Source organism: Coturnix japonica, chromosome 22, assembly GCF_001577835.2.
Source record: "Coturnix japonica isolate 7356 chromosome 22, Coturnix japonica 2.1, whole genome shotgun sequence".
NCBI lineage: Eukaryota > Metazoa > Chordata > Aves > Galliformes > Phasianidae > Coturnix > Coturnix japonica.
Window position 1 is genome coordinate 2,354,235 of NC_029537.1, and position 13,107 is coordinate 2,367,341.

A 13,107-nucleotide genomic window follows, 5' to 3' on the forward strand; every position below is an offset into this window, starting at 1 on the left:
TGGAGATGGGGCGATGCATGAGCTGTGTGCCCCTAAGTCATTCCCCTTGGAATGTTCAGGATTGCACACATACAGAGTTGTTAAAATACTTTTTCTTTCCAATACGGAGCAGGAGATCTCTCCATCCTCCCTAGATTTTCTTAAGTGCTGCAGTAAACAGGGGTTTTGTAGCTTTGCATGGCTCTGAAAGCCTTTAAGGTTTGGGAAACAAAAGCAAATTATCCTGCAGTTGGCTTTTAGTGCTCCCAGGGTGCTGACCTGATGAGGTTTTGCCAAGTGCAAGCGTTGCACCTGCGAAATTAGCTATGATCTATATTTGTAATGTTGGTACCCATTAAAGCCTGTTGGTACCCATTAAAACCTGGAGGTTCGTGCCCATTGACTGTGAGATCTCCCAATGCAGTAACTTCTTATAGGGCCCTGGTATCTTCCAGGGCTCTGTGTTATTAATTAACGCTTCAGGGAGCTCAGCTGGTAACCATTACATCCTGCCTCCAAATGGTTTCCCCCAAACCATTGTGTCTTTTGGCTGCAATCCTCCACTGAAATGACCCAGGAGTTTTGGTTTGAATTGGATGCAGCCCTGTGAGCTGGAGCTATTCCCAAAAGGTGGGAACTGGGCATCTCCTCTTAATTAATTATGGCAGTGTGCCTTTATCTCTCGATAAAGTCCTCCAGGACTTTGACCACAAGGCCAATGATTACAGATGATGTTCGTTTGCCAAGAGAAAGCCATAACGACACTTAAGGTTGGGTTGAAATCTCCCTCTCCAGGAACTGAGATGGAGGTTTTAACCCAATTCAGCTTTTGTTTCGCGTTTGCTGAGGCTGTTTAAATCCTATTTACTCAGTAGCAAGAAACAACAGCGGCGTTAAAACACAGTAGGGCAAAACAGATGTTTAAAGATGAGAGCTGAAAACCAGATTGCCCAAAGACCATCGGGCTTGTTGTCTCCCCCCTTTGGTATTTTTACTTATAACTAACATATGTTATTTCTCAGTGCTATGATCTAAGGGGGTTACTTGGAAATCGTTTTCCTGTTCGCGACAACTGCTCTGCCCACGTGTTTATCCTCTGGGCTGGAGCCCATCCTGCATCCATGACACACATTGTGAGAGGTTTCCCTTTGAAATCCATGCTGGTGGGTATTGATGCCTGACAGCACTGATGTGCATCGGCTCAGAAGAGCCTTTTAGTTTTGCAGAACACGTCTCCTGCTCTGCAGACTGCACTTGCTTTGGGAAATCCACTTTGTTTCCTGCCGGAGGAGAGCAGCCTTGTGAAAGCATTGTGTTTCCTTCCTCTCTGTCTGACACAGGGGCAGGGTTTGCTTCCATTCCTTTTAACCTCACCTCCTGACCTGCAGAAATTGGAAAAATACCTTGTCTGCTTGCCAGAATTTCTTTGAAATCATACAAATCTCGGTCTGGGGAGGCCACTGTGAGAGCATCTGGCTCCTCAAAACCCAATGGTTACTGTCTAAGTAATATTTGTCCCATATTCCCCCCTTTCCTCCATTGTAGTCCCCCATCCTTTGCTTTTTTCACTCTTCTACCCAAAGCCCAATGCAACCCCTTTATTTAAGTCCTTTATTTCATGCTTGTGGCTCTTATGGAGCATCTTCCATCCCCAGCACATCAGAGGGTGCTCATTGCTACCAGCCCTATGGAATGCAGGGGGAAACTGAGGCAGAGCCCTGGCTGAGGTTGGGTAGTAGACTGAGATTTAACAGCATCCTGAATTTCAGGCTCACTCCTTGGGATTTCTGATGCATCTTTCTAGATTGACAGGCTGCTTAGTGTGTCGTGTTGGTCCCTTTTTGGGTATAGCTGAGCCCCAGTAAAACCACTGGAGGTTTTACATCACATCTGGTTTTTTTGAGCCCAATCTTTGGTATTTGCCAGGAAATAACAGAGCTTTAAAGGCTGGGGAGCTTTTTCCCCACTGCGTTGTGGCATTGCTTCATTTGGAAACTATTCAACCATCAGCCCCCACGTGTGCTCATCGACCACTCTGCGTGCTGGGAAATAACATGTGAAGTGGGCAGAAAATGACCAGGCTTTAAACTGTTCATAGGATCTGGATAAATTCCTCTGATGAGCCATATGCTGGTTCATACTTTCAATGGCTGGTTTGCTATGCTGTGGGACGAGGGAACCCCAGACCTGATTTAGCAAGCAAACCCTGGGGATCGTTAGCATTAGGCAAGGCCAAATGAGATTGCTATTCTTTTCTGCAGAGGAAATGATGTGCAGTGGCAGAAATAAGCCTTCTATCATCGTATTAGGAAGATGGACTTCAATAGAAATACATCGCTTCTGACCACACCGTATTATGTTTCATTGCCCTTTTAGTTATCCCATTGTTTAAGTGATGGATTGAGCTCTTTTTGTTAAGGGGAATATTGGGGGAGGAAATGTTTATTTCCATCCTAGTTGAGTGTCTTGCACTATGCTGAATCATTAAGGTTGGGGAAGAGCTCTAAGATCACATTGCCATCCCTACTAAACCATGTAGCTCCGTGCTGCAAATACTGAACAACTGGATTTGCAGAGGGATAGGAAAATCCTATTTGCTTCCATTTTTGACCCGTAGAATGTTGCCCTGGAAAAAAATATTCTCCAGCCAAAGCAATCTGGCTTTTGCAAGTGGTTTTCATAGGTTTCTTCTTATTTTCTTCTGCCACCTCATGAGTCAAATCATTGGGTATAGTGTCTTCTATAGGTTTACCCCCTTCTGAAGCAAGGGGAATGAAGTCCATGTCCTTACCAAGCCTTACTCACCCTTTCATTTCATTCCAGGACAGCCGTGCAGCACCTACCTGCACTGACCAACAGCTGCAGACCAACACTTTGGCTCTGAGAACTGTGAGCACTGAAAATGGAAGGATTCCTGGGCTTTAACCATAACCACTGTTTCATCGTGCTGTTCTTCGTCTCCCTGAGCCTTGCCCAGTATGAACACTGGCCCTACCTCCCTGGTTACCCTGAGCCACCCCCACAAGTCTATCAGCCCCCCCAGAGGCCAGCAGATGTTCCTAAAATCCAACTACGGCTCGCAGGGCAGAAGAGGAAACACAACGAAGGCCGAGTTGAGGTGTTCTACAGCGGCGAGTGGGGCACGGTGTGCGATGATGACTTCTCCATCCACGCTGCACATGTGATTTGTAGGGAGTTGGGCTACGTGGAGGCAGTGTCCTGGCTACCAAGCTCAAAATATGGGAAAGGAGAAGGTAAGTTGAGCTACCAGAGATACAGCATCGTGCTTAGCTGCCTCTCCAACCCTAATAATTCTTGACTTGATGGTCAGATTTGAGGATGTAGGACCAAAGAGCTGAAGGAGCTGGTCTTGATGTATGAGCTCTAGCAAGGGATAAAGGTAGGAAGATCTCCAGCCTATTGAAAAGGGAATCTGCAACTACAGATGCAACTTGCAGGTAGTTATCTCCCTCTTCATGCTTCCATTGCCATGCAGTGAGTCAAACAGGGCCTCTAAACACTCCTTCGTCCTGTCCTTCTTTTCCCCATGAATTATTTGGGCTCTAAATAGATAATTAAATAAGGTCTAAATAGACCTCTGTGATGCCATGCAGTTCTGTTTCCTCTTGTTATCCCCTCCAGAGAAGCATACATGGTTCTGCAACACAGAGTAGCCTGTAAAACCCCAAAGGGATATGTATGCTTTGTGTCCTATATAAGACTGTGTTTAGGGATTCTCCAAGCTGGTCGTGGTGAGGAAGAGCTATTCACCCCCGACCCAAGCTGCACATCGCTTCTATTGTGATCCCTGAAATAGCACGTGAAGGTTGTGCGGGCAATTACAACTTGGAAAGTTGGATCTTTCCTTTTTATAGACAGTAATAAACCCTCAAAATAGCAATGCTTGAGGTAGAGTAGCTCTGTGAGAGTATGCAACTCAACAGCTTTGTTTAATGGTCTTTTACTATGCTGTTAGTTAAATACTGGCCGGCGGAGAGTTTCTTCCTCCAAACATTAAGGCCTGGCACACTGTTGATGTAACCCACAGACAGATTATTTCCACTCCAGCAGGGATAAACGTGCTGTATGTCTGTTACTTAGCACTGCTCGTTAGTGCTCGCACCTATAAAATTGCCTATTAAGCCTTAACGTTGACTTGAGTGAAACATGAAACCTGGAATGTTGTCCCAATATGTGGATTTTGGCTTTTGGAATGGAGGAGATTTCTGAGAGAGAGAGAGAAAAAGAGTCCATGATGTTGGAAAACAAGCCAGAAAATCATTGCCATCCGATTCAGGGGGTAAATCCTGGTGCAGAGAGCCTGTGTAAAGGGAACTGTGCCTTCCTAGGTCAGGAAGGACTCAATGGACTTAATGTTTGGGGTGTATGAGGAGGGCTGTGGCAGATCCATCAGCTGGCTGGTGTTGAACCAACTGAGTGTTATGGCTGCTGGAACAAAGATGGGAAAGCCAAGGGAAACAGCTCTGGCTGCTCTTACAAAATCTCATCATGGCTCTGAAGGTTGAGCAATCCCTTCTACACAAAGGATATATCCTTCAGACAAGCAAAAGCTTTGTGGACCCTAAAATATGGGTATAGTTGGTCGTTGCTCCTTGGAGCTTAGGGGATAAATCATAGGGGAGTAATACATTCCCATCACGTTTCCAAAGGGATTGTGAATAGTTGCTAAAGGGGAGTCTTGAAGGTGCTGTTGGTTCTTTGTTTGGGAAATATGACCTCAAGTTCTTGGAGTGGCACTTATAAGTTTTTGTCCATCTATCAGTCAGCTCTGAAGGACTTAATTAGTTTTAATACAATATAGATGTGTGCACATGGATGTGCAAGTGCTTTTTGCTGGGGAGAAAAGAGTAAATGTAAGTAGATCCAGGTCATTGGTTTTTCAAGGAGCTCATGAATAACAGGAGGTTTCAATCAACAGTGTTTTGTTAAATCTTTTGCAAGAATTTGCCTTTAAATTGTTAGGGCATTTAATCAAAGCTTGGAGCAGCTCTCATAGGAGAGATTTAATGAGGGTTTGATGAGAAAGAATGTGAAGAGAAGCCTTAAATACAGAAGGTGATTTGGTGTGATTAGAGGGCAGAGTCCAATCAGCCAAAGCCCTGATGAGTGCAATCGAGATCTACATCTTTCTGAGTCTCATCTCTGTTTTATTTCCCCTTTAGGGAAAATTTGGATGGACAATGTCCACTGCAATGGCAAGGAGACCACGCTGGCAGCCTGCACCTCCAATGGATGGGGGGTGACAGATTGCAAACACACTGAGGACGTGGGAGTGGTCTGCAGTGAGAAGAGAATCCCTGGCTTCAAGTTTGACAACTCATTGCTCAACCAAATAGAGGTAAATAGGCTTTAAAATACCAGGATGGTGGTCAAGTCGTCTTTGGAGGTGTCTTCTATGTGTTGTAGGTTATCAGAGCTGCACCCTATGGTGAGAGCAAACACTCGACAGTGCTTCTTTTTACTGTATTTCTATGGGAAAAAATAGGTGAGCAGAATGCTTGCTGTACCCATAAGCTTCTCCTTATGTGGCTTTGTTGGTCCATAGCACCGAGTTGTTAAGTTTTCTTTCCCCTTGTGGCTCCCTTTGGGTATTGGGAGCAAACTGGAGGTCATTGGTGTAGCATTGTGGTAGGGTTTGGAGCAAATAGGGCTTACGAACATGGGCTTGGGTTGGGTTTATGATATGGGAGGGATGGGTTTCCAATATGAGAGGGTTTTTGGTCCGGTTAGCTAAGAAATGATGGGGGAATGCTGGGCTGGAAAGAAGCTGAGCTGAGCTCATCAGAGGGGGAAAAAAAACAACACATTTGCTCTTTCGAATGTTCAGGTTGGAAAATATTTGTGGTGACTCAACCAACTGCTCCCTTGTTTCAGTGTGCAAAACGTATCAGAAGAACTTCACAAACCAGAGTCAAACCTTGTTTTAAGCAGGGAGGGAATCCAGGGTACATCACATAAGCCACAGTGTGATATATGTGGCTGAATCTTGGCTCTGTTTGCCATCCGAAGCAAAATTATTCTAGCATTGCTTTGTAGTCACTGATGGATGGATGGAAGGCTGTGAAATTCTGCTTGCTTTGACCTGGCTTCCCTTGGCTATGGAGGGGATGGAAGGCCTTCCAAAGGGATCCCAATGGCCCCAAGCAGTTGCTTAGGGAACGAGGCGAGCTCATAGAACATCAGTGATGGCTTTGGCAGATGTCTGCTTTCCTAAAGCCACATTGAATCCTCCAAAGAGAGGCCTGGAAGAAAGGATGCTTTAGTCTAGACGGAGGTCGCATCAGACTGAGATGCTTTGTGTATTCATCATAAAGGCTGGGGAGGGCTCTGCTTTTCCATTAGCTAAGCACTGGAGGTTGATTAATGAGTAGAACACATTGGGGTGACCGAGAACTGGTTGTGCTGATGCTTGCGTGGGTGTTGAGCTTCATGTAAGATAAAGAGGATGAGTCATGAGATCGGAGCAGTTCATAGGGCTGAAGCCATAGGGGAAATAGGTTTGGGTGAGTTGTATTCTCCACGACCTAGGAGTTGGGCATGGGTGAAGGTATTCACCACTATAATAAGTGGGTGAATTGCGTTCCCAGCTGTGGGTGAGGAGCACTGGTAACCAAAGGCAATGGAGTGAATAGAGAGTTTTCTCATGTCCCTCTGAAGTCACAGGGAGCTGAAGGGTTCTTTATACTGCTGGTTTTAATGCTGCAGGATTAAGGCTAAAGGTGATGTGCTATGAATTTTTCAGATGCCTTTGTGGAGGCACATCTCACTCACAGCTAGCTGTCAAATGCTTCAGGTTTTCCACCCCCCCTTCCAGCTTTCCCTCCCTTCTCTGTGTTTGCTTTATCTCATTAGCAGCTGCTGTGGCATAGTTGGGAGTCAGAGACGATGAGAAGGGTTACTCATAGGGTCACAAACCACTAAACAGCGAGGTCAAAAGGCTGATGTGAACACAAGCTTGAAAGCTTCTCCAACATGCCTGGGAATTCTGCATGCCATAGCTTGCATTCAATGGGGGAAACGTCATCGTTCTGGGAGCTGCTGGGTCCCTATGTTTGCCCAATGGATGCTTCCCCATTAGATTGGAATCAAATCATATGGGAATTGACTTCAAGCCCTTCAGTGCTACTTTCTGTGGGGCTGCCAAGGTTTAACGGGGGAAGCCAGCAGCTATAAGGCAACATCTGACTTCATTCTGACTCCGCTCCAGCTCGGAGGGGCTGTGCAAAAACTGATGTTTGCTCAAATCTGGCCCCACTTCCTAAAATCCGGTTTTTGCACACTCTTAAAAGCAACACAAGAGCCCTCGAGCAGAGCTTATTTTTATTGGACGTTATTCATGCCTTCATTCCCCAGTTTGGAAATGCTGTAGATAAGTGGTATAGGATGAAACTTTCCATCACCAGAAGCCATTTGGCTTAAATATATATATATATATGTATATATATATATATATATATAATGTGTATGTATGCTCAGCCGGATCTTTTCCCATCACAACTCATGCTTGGAGGGTTACATCACACCTCTTCCTGTTCCTGAGCCTTTCCATTTCTGCTCCCTGGGTTCAATGCAGTGGTGGGAGATCTGAGGCACAGAGGCAGCAGATGGGCAGGAGGAGGTTTATAAGGACTGAGCTTAGGGCAGCTCTGCAATCAATCCATCAGCCTCTTGCTGAAGGGCGAAGTCCCATTCTTTGTGCTTGATGCTTTCAGCAGATGCTGAGGCTTTTAGCCTTGTTCATTTCATTTAGCCCTCCATTTCTTGGAGGGTGGTGGATGCATTGTCCACCTTGGTAGTGCTTGCTCCATGCAAGCTGGTGCAATAACACGATGCATTTCAGAGCTGCTTTTCCCCCTCCTCTTTAAAATACATAGACTAAGTATGCAGACAGCTTCTCATTTATGGTGAGGGCAAGGCTTGTGGCTTAGCCTTGCTTTACTCTGAGTGTAAAGGCTGTACAGCTGTAGGAACAGGAGGACCTGTGCTCCTCCATGCAGGCATCAGCTCATCCAACACCATGTGGGCCAATTATGGTTGGAATAACATGGGGAGTTGACTTAAGCTTGTATTTCTTGGAGTAAAAGCTCCCAGGTTTGCGTGCTTGTGTTCACATTTGGGAGTTATTGGGAATACAACAGGAGGGCAGAGCACAGCACCTGCTTTGTTCATAACAGCGTCTCCAGGTCCAGCTCTATGGCTGCTGTGTAGATGGGGCAGGGGATGCTCTTAGGGATGACACAGCTGAAAGCCCCACAAAGGAGCTGGGAACTGAGATATCCCTTGTGTTGGGAGCAGGATGAGAGCAGCACGTTGTCCAAACACACACAAACCCACCTGTGACAGCACTGCAGAGACCACAGCAACCAGCTCTGCCTTGAGTATGTTCCTTTTAATAAATGCATATTATTATTTGTTTTAAGCCATCCCCCAAAACATCCTTAGCAAAATATTTGTTGTCCGTCCCCTTCCTCTCTATGCACACACATCCAGGGCTGCAAATAGGACGTGCTCTAAATATATCGAATAGCTGCAGCCACGGTGTTCCCAAATAGATGTGGTACCTGGGAGCAGACAGTGGGCAGACAAGGGCTGGTAGAGCACATCAGGCTGTGCTGCTATTCCTGTCCTCCTTTTCCTTTCTGGGTGCAGAAAAATCTCACTTCAAAGCCCGGTGGCTCAAAGGATCCAGTTGTGCCAGGTTGGAAATGGGTTGAGTTATATTGTCTGGGGTTTGTAACCAGATCAGTTGGGCTCTGGGGGTAAAGGTGTATACACAGAATGCCTCTGTGTGCTGCTTCTAAGTGCAAGGCTGGAGATGAGGACATGGTTCATGATCTTAGGGGTCTTTTCTAACCTTTATGACCATAGTGAGATGGGTTGGGATTGGACTTGGTGAATCCTGGAGGTCTTTTCCAACCTTTATGACCATGGTGGGTATGGATTGGGTTGGAGTTGGTGATCTTGGGGTCTTTTCCAACCTTTATGACCATTGTGAGATGGTTTGGGGTTGGACTTGGTGATCTCAGGGGTCTTTTCCAACCTTTATGACCATGGTGGGGTGGGTTGGAATTGGACTTGGTGAATCCTGGATGTCTTTTCCAACCTTTATGACCATGGTGGGTATGGATTGGGTTGGACTTGTTGATCTTAGGGGTCTTTTCCAATCTTTATAACCATGGTGGGGTGGGTTGGGATTGGACTTGGTGATCTCAGAGGTCTTTTCCAACCTTTATGACCATGGTGGGTATAGATTAGGTTGGACTTGGTGATCTTAGGGGTCTATTCCAACTTTTATGACCATGGTGGGGTGGGTTGGGGTTGGACTCAATGACCTTAATGTTCATTTCCAATCTTAATAATCCTACTGTTCTATGACACTACTTATGGCCTGGCACAAATGGAACTCTTCTGTTATATCACCATGTAAATCAATGGATGCTCTCTGTGTTACAAGGATCTGTTCCCACTGCCTGAGACCAGCCCCATCCTCGCTGTTTGAAAACCCAATGTTTGTTTACCTGTTTGTGTCAACAGGTTTTAAGCTCTTTCCCCCTTCATGTAAATGTTTACCTCTCTAAGCCTCTGTTTCTTCACTACTGTTAATGTTAGTGTGTGTATAGGGGTTTCTGGTGCTTGCCATCCAGCCCTCACTTCTGCTGCCCTTTGTTAGCCTTCCTTAGCCTGCTTTGCATTGTGTGCAGTTCAGCAAAGACATCAGCTTTGTCATTGATGATCTGCACTGTGTTTGCTCCTAATCTTGCATTGCACTCTCATCTCTCACCCTTTTGCTCTGTGCAAGCCTCAGAACAAAAAGTGCTCATGGCCCAGTGCAGTGCAATGCTCCCAAGGCTGCTGCCTGCCCTGTACAGCCCATTCAGCCTTGCTGCATCTCCCTCGCTGTGTTTATTTAATAGCTGGGAGCTCAGCGGTGACTCAGAGGCACAGCTCCAGATGTTTAAGTCCAAACAGATTCCTCTCGTTCCCATGTATGTGAAGAAAGAGCTTTGTGAAAGCAGGAGGGCAGCGAATATGGACTATCCAGGGGCAGAAGCAGTGCTCAGGCTCATTGCTTTGCTTAAATCACACACATAATTGTGTGTAGCCATTGCTGGGCATCCTTAAGGCTGCTGGTGGGAGAGAGGCATCACTGAGCCTGGGAGGGGTCCTTCCCCATAGGAAGAGATGGCCAAAGGTGGAAGTGTTGTGAAAGCAGTGTGGGTTTTTGCAATCAGGGGATGCATTTGGTTCAGAGAGATGAAACCAAAGCAGCTGGAGCTCATGCAAAAGCATTCTGAGCCAGAAAGCTCAGGTCCAACCCCTTTTCTTCTTGCTACCCCAGTTCTCTGAAGCTGAAATTGATGGGTTTCATAACAGAGAGGAGCAGAAGGAAGGGAAAAGGACCCAAAAGCAGTTTTGCCTTTTGGAGGCAGCTCTTCTTGCAGGTCCTTGTCTCCGTGTGCATGGAATGGATGCACAGAGCTGACTGAAAGCATCTGCTCCAGCTATTAAATGTTGTTTGTTCCGATTTGGATGCAGGGTCTGTTTTCACCATCAGTCCCTCTGCTGTATGCATTGGTGTTGGGGGATGAAATACAACCTGCCTGTGCTTGCATTACTGAATACTCCCAGTGCATAGAGAGGAAACCATTCAGGCCTGTAAAGAGCCATTGGGAGGAAGCTCTTAGTATGCAGCAGTAGGAAGGAGTGCTTACTTTGATCCATCATTCTTTATTCTTCCAATATAAATCCAAGATCAGCAGCACACTGAGTTCTTCCCATGGATGTTTTGCTGTTTGTTCAGACCCAGAGCAAAGCTCACAGAGTCACAGTATGTCCCATGTTGGAAGGGACCCATAGGGACCATTAAGTCCAACTTGCTGTACCACAAGTTCTGTGCTCAGAACTGGCTGTGAGCAGAAAGGGGCCCTCGGTGCTGGAGGTTTTGCTGCAGCTTGGATGCAATTCCTGCCTTAGGATCAGAAGCACTTGGATCCCTCTGCATCTCATTGCTCAACCTGCAGAAAGAGGCTGAGAATCTTTCTCCCATCTTATGAGTGCTGTATTTATCTCAGAGGCTTTTCAGCTCTGTCACCCCCTGCAATAAGGGAGCATTCATCTTGGTGAAGGCTTCTTTTGCAGCTGTGAGCAGTGATGTCTTAATGATGACTAATGAGTGCAACACAGGGTAACGATTCTGCTGCCGAAGCACCAGGCAGATGTTTCACATCTGGAACATTGCTTTGCATTAAGCACATGGAGCAGTGTCACCGTGCAGCTTCTTTGCAAGACACGTGTGCATCTCAGTGCCTCATTCCTGGTGGTGATACCATGCTTTGTTCTAAACATTTCAGTTCCCTTTGTATGTGCTTTCCAGATGTTGGGTTCCTGCGTTGGGACCCTTTGAGCACCTGAATGCCTCAGATGCAGCGAGATTTGGATGCTGTTGTGTCGTTTGCTTTCTTCTCAAGGGCTGTAGGAGCTTTAAAGACTGAAGGCTGAGCTGTCAACCCATTGTGTTCATCCTTTTGGGGACAGATTGTTGTGCAGAGTCACTTGGGGGGTGTCCCATGGATGCTTTAGTTGTGCAGGTGTGAATTCCTGCAGCTGGAGGTAAAAGGGAGATATCAGTCAAGTAGTAAATGCAGGAAATAATATATGCATATAAAGGTTTGACTAAGGTTGGGAGTAAGGCTCAGCCTCTCCCTGCAGTTGGTTTCAATTTGCCCAAGGCTGTGATTCCCATCAGTGCTGGGGGATGGATGTGCCACGTCTCAGAGCTTCCTCAGCCCTGCTGTGCTCTCCCTGCCCCAAATACCTGCGTGCCACTCGCAGAGGCTGTATCTCTTTAAAGCTTTGGGCCTTCTCCTTTTCCAAGTGATGGAGGGGAGGGCAGGATTCCTCAGGTCTGATGTAACCCTGAGCAGAACCACGTGGCTTCGTACATTTTCGGCAAGAAAAAGCTCTCCTGGAAGCAAGCTATAAAGTTTTCAGTAGCTCCTTTGTAATTGCTTGCCACAGCAAATATTTTCCAGTCAGCTTTTGCTTTGGGCTCGAGTCCCTGTGTGGTTTCTGCAGCATCCTCACGTAGGCTCCAAATGCAAAATCCATTCGACCTCCCTGACTCGTTTGCTGCAGGAGAAGCTCAGCTTGCAGAAATGGGGGGTATCTGTGCCAACAACATGGGGATGGGTGCCCAAAAGGACCCCCAGCTCGGTCCCCTGCCAGTAACCAGCCCCATCAAAGTGAGCTCAGCTCACTCTAGAAGTGGCCAAATCCTATACATGTAGTGAGGTCACTGCTTCTGAAACCAGCACTCTCAATGAATTTAAGTAACAGAGGGGGTTTATTACATAGCCATTCATTCAGATATCTATGTGTGTGTATGCATATTCCCTTGAAGGATGGAGGAAGGAAATGTACAAGATAGAAAGGTTTGTTTGCTTCACTGTTGGACTGAATTGGAAGGGGCCCTTAAAAATCATCTGGTCTGACCCCCCTGCAATGAGCAGGGACAACCACAGCTCAGAGCCCTATCAGCCTGACCTTGGGTCTATGCAGGGATGGGGCATCCACCACCTCCCTGAACAGCCTGTGCCGGGGCTTCGTGGAGTAGAACTGTAGAGTCATTAAGGTTGGAAAAGACCTCCAAGATCCCAAAGTCCAACCCCAACCCACCCTGCCCATAGAACCATCAAGGCTGGAAAAAGACCACTAAGATCCCCAAATCCAACCCCAGCCCACCCCCACCATGACCACTAACCACGTCCCTCAGTGCCACGTCTTCACATCTTGAATGTCTCCAAGAACAAAGATGGCTCCCCCTACCAACCCCATCACCCCAGCAGCTTCCTTGCAAGCCAGCATCATTCTTCTTTCTTTTCCACTCACAGAACATGAACATTCAGGTGGAGGACATCAGGATCCGACCCATCCTCGCCACCTATCGCAAGCGGGTGCCCGTCACGGAGGGTTATGTGGAGGTGAAAGAGGAAGGGACCTGGAAGCAGATCTGTGACAAGCATTGGACTATGAAGAATTCCCGAGTCGTCTGTGGCATGTTTGGGTTTCCGAGCGAGAGGAAATACAACACCAAGGTCTACAAGTAAG

At 46.7% G+C, this 13,107-nt stretch overlaps 1 protein-coding gene across 5 annotated transcripts in view; it reads left to right on the forward strand.

Annotated features, from left to right (window-relative positions):
• The window catches only part of LOXL2 (lysyl oxidase like 2), a 39,319-nt gene that overhangs the window by 7,908 nt on the left and 18,304 nt on the right, over positions 1-13,107 (forward strand). For all 5 annotated transcript variants that reach the window (XR_001559310.2, XM_015882907.2, XM_015882905.2 and 2 more), the window contains 3 exons: positions 2,803-3,233; positions 5,163-5,338; positions 12,891-13,102. Coding sequence is in view for 4 of the 5 variants with exons in the window: in XM_015882907.2 (XP_015738393.1) it covers positions 2,882-3,233; positions 5,163-5,338; positions 12,891-13,102 (740 nt within the window). In the remaining variant the exon portion in view is untranslated. The remainder of the gene's footprint in view (positions 1-2,802; positions 3,234-5,162; positions 5,339-12,890; positions 13,103-13,107) is intronic.